General features: G+C 43.1%; 1 protein-coding gene across 24 annotated transcripts in view; it reads right to left on the bottom strand.

Moving 5' to 3' along the window:
* The window catches only part of NRXN3 (neurexin 3), a 1,227,884-nt gene that overhangs the window by 643,526 nt on the left and 576,007 nt on the right, over positions 1-8,351 (bottom strand). For all 24 annotated transcript variants that reach the window (XM_080973879.1, XM_080973871.1, XM_080973878.1 and 21 more), the window contains one exon: positions 4,416-4,535. In XM_080973879.1, coding sequence (XP_080830005.1) covers positions 4,416-4,535 — 120 coding nt within the window. The remainder of the gene's footprint in view (positions 1-4,415; positions 4,536-8,351) is intronic.

Genomic DNA, 8,351 nt, shown 5'->3' on the forward strand with positions numbered 1-8,351 from the left:
ATCTAGGTAGAATACAGAGTACTGGTAGAGGGATGAGGATAGAACGTTTTTCAAGGCTGCAGGAATGGCACAGATTGGTGAAAAGAGAGGTGCAGACAGTCCATGTGAAGCAAACAAGATTGAAGAGAGTAGGATAGGGTGTGTCCTGGTCTCCTGAGCTACAGTTTGCGTAATTTGAATTCTATCTCTTTCAAATATACATACCAAGTCTTTCCACTGAGTTTGCAAACAGCACTGAAGACTACTACCACGTAAAAATTAGCAGCTTACAAGTTTATTCATCAACAGCTAATGATACATGTGGATTTATTTCCTGCACCCCATAACCCTTTCGTGCATATTGTTTTGATCTGTAAGGTAACAAATTGAGCACATTAGAAATAAATGGGTGGTAATTAAACAGTGGCAAAAGGGGGGCTTTTGCTAAGCAAATCAAGCTAAAGTGCACTGCCAATGAAATTGCAGAGGCCACCCCACCCGGGCACAGTGTAATTGGCCCCAATAGCAACAGGTACAATTGTGAACATTCACCTTCTCAGTTTGAAAAGGAGGCAAAGCTGACCCACTTGGATAACCCTTGGGATGCAGAACGTCAGACATTACCAGTGCAACATGGGAACTGAAAATGCAGGCATTGCAACCCCACCACAAAGTTAACATTAAGGAATCTAGCCTAGAAGTGTATGTGGACACACATTCAAGAGAGAGGCGCAATTTGTTTTTCCTGTTGGCTGAACGAAAAACCTGTTTTAACAATACCAATCAATAATGTATTGCAACCTATAATTTGAACATACACAGAAACAACAAAACGAAGGAAAACTAATCAATTACCACCTGACAGATGTAGCAACAGACATCTGTTTGGTGTTTTACTGTTTACACATGAGCCCCCTGCAGGCGACTGATCTGCTGCAAGCCAGGAACTCCTGGTCATTGGTGCAAGAGTGGTTTTTAAAAGGCCTCCACATGGTCATAGCCAACAGGAAGAAAAACGGCATATCCATCTGTGATCTAACTGCCATTTCTAAGTAGTTTTATTTAAATATTCATAACTTACTTGCATCGGTAAGTAATGTAGAACACACACTGGATCAACAGTGAAATTAGACAAAAGCTTTCCTTGAGCCAATAGACATCTCATGTCACATCAATAAAGCCACAAATCAGCACTTCATTGGTCTTTGCACTAAAGGGGATATTGGGCAAGTTGCAGCTAACTGTGCCAAGGGTACCTAGATAGACTATACTTTGGCTAATGTCCCAGGGCTAATCCACATGCTACCTGTTGCTACTTCATTTCTTCTGCCTTTCTCCTTCTGGATTCACACATGGAAGAAGAATTAAAAGGGTCTGGTGACACTTGCAGAAACTTCCAAGGTCAGGAAAACTGCAGCAGTAAACCAAAGCATCTCTGACCAGAGGCCAGTGCAATTGTTCCATGGCAGCAGTTCAGACATGTGGGTGAGGGGAGAAGGAGAAGGAAGGTGTAATATACTAAGCCCCTAAATTTTTCAGTGTAACTCATCAAGATTCAGTTTAAATAAGCCTAAGCTAGTGGAACAAAATATCACCAACTATGCTGGATGGCTCCGTGACGTTTGGCTGCCTAGTTTACAAGGATCTATTTCTGCACTATGAAGTTTCTCACAATATTATATCATCTTACGACCTACTGTGGACACATGAGAACCTTTGTGACCCAAATTACCTGACAATACATTACTTGCCAGCTGTGTTTGCACAGCATTTCCACTCTGGCCGAATTAACAATACATACACCCCTGTTAGCATCTGGATCACACTGGCACTCAGGACAGCAAGAAACTTGTACAACATTATTGGAAAGATGCTATCCACCACAGAGTGTGTTGGAGAACTGTAAGAACAAAATCTGCCATTGCAGAAAGTCCAGTCCCAAACAATCATTTGCAAGCATAACACAACCAAGGACATACCTTTCGCAGATCTCAGCATGACAGGTTTAGAGCGATCATTGTGAACTTACCTTTCTCGCTCCTTTTTGGAGACATCCTCCTACCACAACCACTTCTAAAACACCAGCACAAGAATGCAAGAGACACCTGGCTGTTGACAATTCAAATCTGCTTTTCCTTGTATGAGTGGGGCCACTTTTGACACATTGCTCTTTAAAGACAGGAGCCTTTCTTCAGAACCAGGTCTTTGATGACCTCGGCAAAGCCAGGAGGGCCAATATGAAGGACTTCAGTGCCTTCCAGAATTTTTCTGTGACATTTTCTTTATAGTCCTTTTAGTGCCTTCTCTAGAAAACAGGCATGCTTACAGCCCTCCCTACATGATGCCTGCATACATAACATGTGTCTTATAATGCACAATTTAAGGATCAGAAGAAGCCCCACGAAGAGTCACTTTCACTCACATCAATCTGCCCTCCAATTGCCCTATATGACACCCTATCTGTTGATTCCTGAACATTAAGGAAGTTCTAATTACAGACTCAGAAATGAACTTGCTGACAATTTGAAGTCTGTCTGAATTCATTAGTGCCAATGGGTTCTGTAGTGCTTTGGAATCATGTGGCCCAATTCATTAGAACCCAGAAAGGGCATGATGTCACTAACCCTTTTAGATCACTCCACAACACTTATTTAAATGCAGCTTCATAGGTCCTAGGGTTGCATTTTCTATGTAAAGTGGTTTCCTAAGAAGCATGCCTATGATTGACAAAGAAGTGTGTCTCATGGGGAACTGTGGGGCAGATAAGTGCCATGCTAAAAAACAAAACAAAACAAAAAATTAGGGGAAGGGAAAGGAAGAGGACAGCCAGAAAAGGCATCTGTTTCCAGACAGAGCTTAGGGCATATTTACTAACTATGATTGAGCTGTGAATCTCTGCATAAAAGACAAAAGTGGGAATAATTCTGTGCCTATTGATATACATCTGGCTGCACTGCATTTGATTGGGATTTTAGAACTAGCTATCTATACATGCATCAATTCACATGCCACAGAGCAGCTGGAAGGTTGCAAGTTTTAATTTTCCCCAATGCAGGGAACACATGTGTGTGCACAGAAAACTAGCTTATGAGGAAAAAGAATTCTAGGCCAAGTTTCTCTCTGACGTGCCAATTTTTGACATGTGTGAAGCAATTTGTTTTGTTTCTTTTGATAGGGTGCAGAAGAAATGCATCCAAACAAATGATATCTCATGTGCAGTCCAAATGGTATCACCCAAGGGGGAAAGTGTGTCACACATGTCTGCTGCATATGTGGATCAGCATCAAATTCCTGCTCTCCCAATGATTTCCCCACACGCACCTTGGGTTTCCCCACATTAACACTAGATAAATGTAGTGCTCCATATCATGATAGTTGGAGTGACCAAATTGAAAGCAAGATTTGAATGACTAAAGGATGAATATACCCTTATAGGCTCATGAAACACCCAGTTCCCATCTTAAACATGAATGTGGTAAAGTCACAACAAGGTGATTTTAATGTGTCATTTTCGCTTGAAGAATACATCTTCTAAATGCCATTATGAGTTCTGTGGGGAGAGCTTAGCTTTCAGTGGATCTCCAGGACATGCTAAACTCATTCTCATTATACAGAAGGGCAGTCAGAAGATCCATTTCACAGTGACTTTACCATGTCAAAGATGAACATGAACACAGGACCAAAGTCCAGTAGCAACAGCACCATGGAGCCACCCTCCCAACTCCAGCATCACTGCAGCTTGCCTGGATGGTACTGGAGCAGGGAAGGGAAGGGACCAGGTTGTGGCTGCAGAGATGCACTGGTGAAGCTAAACAGGCACTCCCACCAGAGCATCCAAACTGCCCATCACTCCAACACTGTCTATGACAGTTTCACTGATGCTGGTGTCAGGAGAGCAGTTCCACAGTGCATATTGACCACACTGGCTACTACTGCCAAAGTCTACCAACAAGTGACACCTTAGCACACAATCACCAACAGGAAATTGTGAACATCATTTGCAGAACCAAAAAGCCTCCAGGAGTTCAATTTGATACCTTTTCAGCTTTTGCAGCCACTTAAGACAAGACTAAGTACCGGACACTGTGGCTGGAAAACTTTTAAGAAGTTAATGTTCTTCATTTAGTAAAACTCTGATTACTGTCTAGCACACACAGTTCCATCTGGATGCTATAAAAAGAACATCAATAGCCCCCTTTCATTTCATTTGTCTTTAAATATGAAAACAGAATGCACTCAAGCACTTTCATATTAGATCAAAGGGAAAATAATTATCCTACTCTTTCTTCAAGTAATCTAGCTTTTAAAGCTAGTTGCCTAGCAAGATGATGAGGCAGCTCCGACATTAGGATTCACACCCAGTGTTAAGCTACCAAGCCAGACATCAAATGCCTTCTAGGTCCTTGCAAAATCCCATATAAAAAGCTGGTACTCACGATCATTGCACTGGTTCCCAGAGTAGGAAGTCATGGAACAGTCACAAATGAAGCCTTCCCATTGCTGGATGCAGATGCCTTGGTTGGCACAGGAGTCTTCTTGGCAAGTGGTGCTTGGTCCTGAGATGGGATAGTGAGGAAAGCAAGAAAGAAAGAGTAGCAATTGGAAAAGAGTCATAATACAAGACCATTATTTATTGTCGTCATGCACCAAAGAAGAAAAGGAAACCAAACACTTCCCCCCCCCCCCCCATTTCATGGACATGCAACAGAAATCCAGGACACACAGAAGACATGGAGAATTGCACACTCAGCAACAAACAGAAAACTGTGGCACGCAGCAGAAAGAAGGTGTGGAAGGTAGCATATTCCCTCTTAGGCAGGCTCAGAAGAAATGCTTATAATAACTGAAGTTTGCCTCCCCCACCATGCCAAGATTCACCATAATCATCCTAGTTTTCTCAACAATGCAGCCTGATTCTCCAAGTTGTCTATTACTTGCCTCCTCATGATTGCTTTTCATCAAGGATGGGATGGGATGTCGTTTGGGACTCCCAATCATTTCTTCAATGCAGGTTGGAAAGGGAGAAGGGAACTGACAGTTCATTTCTCTAGTAAGTGTCTACTTTATCCAAAGACCTATCAGCTGGTCTTTGAAAGGACAATGTTTGGTAGGATCTGGTACAGTGTCAGCTCCTGCTCTTTGTTGGTGCCTTTGACCCTGCCTCTTGACCCTTTGTATCAATGCTATTTATTTTCAGCACCAGAAATATGAGAAACAAAAATTGGGATTAGTCATTGGGTTAGTTCACACACAGGCAGAACTGCATAGGAAACAAAGGGGGTGCACTCATATTTTGAGGATCCAGTTGCAGACTGCAGGTAGGAACCACTGATTTTATGCTCATTTACCATAGAAGATCAAGTTAATTCCCTATTATTATTTAATACTGTGCTTCAGTTCCTCTCCCTTAAACACAACAGCAAAAACTGTGGAGATTTCAGGATGAGGAACACACTTTTTGACTTGGTCCAAGCCACTGAGCCATCTGGGTGTAATGAATTAACAGCATCCTCTGAGATCCATCAGTCAAAGGGATTTTTTCCTCCTTCACTGTTGTGGGAGGAGGTGAGATCTGCCATGCACAAAACAGTTTGTCTTGCTATTTTACCAAACTCAGCAGATCTGAAAGACTAGAAAAAATGAACTCTCCCTTACGACCAACAACAGAGAGTTGCATTTTGGATCAACTAATGAAGAAGAAAAACACCCAGCAGTTTACACTTCTGTATTTTCAACAATGCTCTTATATCCATCAAAGGAACAGTAGAGGGATTCATCTGGTATACTATGACTAAGAAAATGCTGAAACAAAAGCAGGTGCAGCAGAGCTTAATGGGCTGGATCCAGAGTTCCAGTGAGTGGAATTCTGCTTGAGAGACACTCTCTTTGGAGGAATGGCAGAAGAAACTTTCACCAGTTCTGAGGGAGGCAGTTTTAGTCAACTCCTCCTCCCCCCATAGCTCCTGAGAATCTGCTTTGTGGAGTTGAGGTACCCTCTGGAACATGCTGCAATAAGCAAGGGGCTGCAGTGGGAAGCAAGGACTTGCCTCCTTTACTGGATCTCAATTCCTGGCATTTGATCCATCCTTTTCCCCGTGCAAACTATTCTTCAGCCAAGGGCAAAGAAAATTCATCAAGTGATGAGTTCAGATGGGACAATGAGATGAACTTTACTTGTTGACATTCTGCTTATTACAGGGCTGTGAAGAAGCAGAGGAGTTCTGACAGTGGTGAGGAAAACTAAACCTGACTTCCCAGCCCTAACCCCTCACCTGGTTCACACATGCAAGTAAAACCACTTGACTATTTTTCATTTGACACCTGACAGCTCATTGGGTAAACTGACTCCACTGAACAGCAAGAATACTGGGGTGAAGTTCAGTGGGCTAAGGCCCAAGAACCAGGTTTTTTGGGGGGGGGCATTCAGGAATGTTCCCCTCAAAAAGAGGCGAACCTGATTAAAATTGTATTAAAATCCAAACTGAGGGATACTTCAGAGTTTACCCCTCCTTTGAAGAGGTGCCCCACATGAAAAACTCCACCCCACAAGGGACCCTCTTTAGCTAAGTCTGCTTCACAAGGGGATGCCTTTTGTCCCCCAGCCCAGGAAAAGCCATAGCTCGATGATAGAATATATGCCAGGTTTCCAGGTTCAAGCCCCAGCATCTCCAGGTATGGCGGTGAACAATTTCCTTCCTGAAGCTGCCAGTCATTGTAGTGAATACTAAACTGGATGGGTGAAGGCTCTGACACAATATAAGGCAGCTCCCTATGTTCCAGTCTTCCTCAAGGGCATCACTTCAAAGCAACCTCATAGAAAAGCAACAAAAATGGGAAACATGTTGTCCTGCTGTGCTTGAAAACATCAGCCTTTTGCATGTAAGTGCCTGGGAAACACGACTGGTTTCACTTTAAGCCTCTCTGTGTATGGCTATCTAGCTTGCATCCTTCTGCTCAGACAGGCAACAGGCTGGCCTGAGTGGCATCAGCAGGATGGGAGTGGTTCAGGATATTAACGCACCAGGGGCAGGGGGAGATACAAACCCAGAGCTTCTGTCAGAATTTGAGCTGCTGTGTAACAAGCCTCAGGAACACCGGGAGGCAACGGCAGTGCTACCATCTGCCCAGCTGCAACGACAGTGCTACCATCTTACAAACACAGTGCCTGTGAGTGATTTCATCTAAGGAGATGGGCTATGACAGCAGCAAGAAAAGGAGGCTCCAGGCTTATAGGAGAAGCAGCTTTTGGATTTTACGCTCTTGCTGCTTTTCACAAACAACACACCTGTTTCTCTTTTATGGGGGAATACTTTGTTTGATTGACCTCAAAGCAGGTATTATTCTCTGGCTGGATTCTACTGACATGAGCATTTTCTCCATAGCTCCTCTACTAGGGAGTTAACTGCCACATCCATACACACTGACACCAATGACCAAGAGGAAGAGGTGTCCAAAGATAATCTAAATGAGACTCCACCTCAGATTCATCCTACTAGAACAGCTTTCCTTCTAGCACCTTGCGAGTTATAATTTCACAACTCAATGGGATTTAAGGGAGGATTATGTGAGGTGGGCTGGGGAGTAAAGATGACATAAACTCATATGAACTAGGGCTTCTCCAAGCAACCTGTTTATGGATCATTCATCATAATTTGTTGTGCAAAGCTTATGCAGAGGTTAAACTACGTTAGGTCTCTATTGAGCTTTTGTTCCGATTTAAGTGTATCTGTTATGCTAGGAAAATATAGTACTTTAATACACCAACTCTGCAAACTTAAAATTAAATCCACATGGCCTTTATTTTATTTAAGGAGCTGGATACATAATTTAATTAAGTAGTAGCAACTATTGCCAGCTGGTTCACCTCAACTAAATTCTTCTCAGAGAAAACCCATTGAAATAAGTCAGGCTTCCTCAAACTCGGTCCTCCAGATGTTTTGAGACTACAACTCCCATCATCTCTGACCACTGGTCCTGTTAGCTAGGGATCATGGGAGTTGTAGGCCAAAAACATCTGGAGGGCTGAGTTTGAGGAAGCCTGAAATAAGTGAACCTGAATGAGGGCTCATCCACACCTCCCTTTGTCCTGTGACTTCTTCTGTGACATCTAGGCACAGGTCCTGCAGCTTTCCCCAGGAAAACCCACTGTTTACCACTGAATTGGAACAAATGGCCAATCCACAGAAAACTCAATTCTTGTTTGCTCTGGTTCAGCAGTAAACAGTGGGTTTTCCTGGGGAAAGCTGCAGGGAAATAAACAGTGGTTTTCATTTTATTTTTTCCGTCCCAGGGGCTACAAAGATGGGTCAGAGCCACCTTTCTAATGCTGGAGCCTTTTAACTTCCAACAGGAAATACAAACTGGCTCAGCTT

The sequence above is a fragment of the Podarcis pityusensis genome (assembly GCF_964106645.2).
Source record: "Podarcis pityusensis genome assembly, chromosome: 1".
In the NCBI taxonomy this organism is placed as follows: Eukaryota; Metazoa; Chordata; class Lepidosauria; order Squamata; family Lacertidae; genus Podarcis; species Podarcis pityusensis.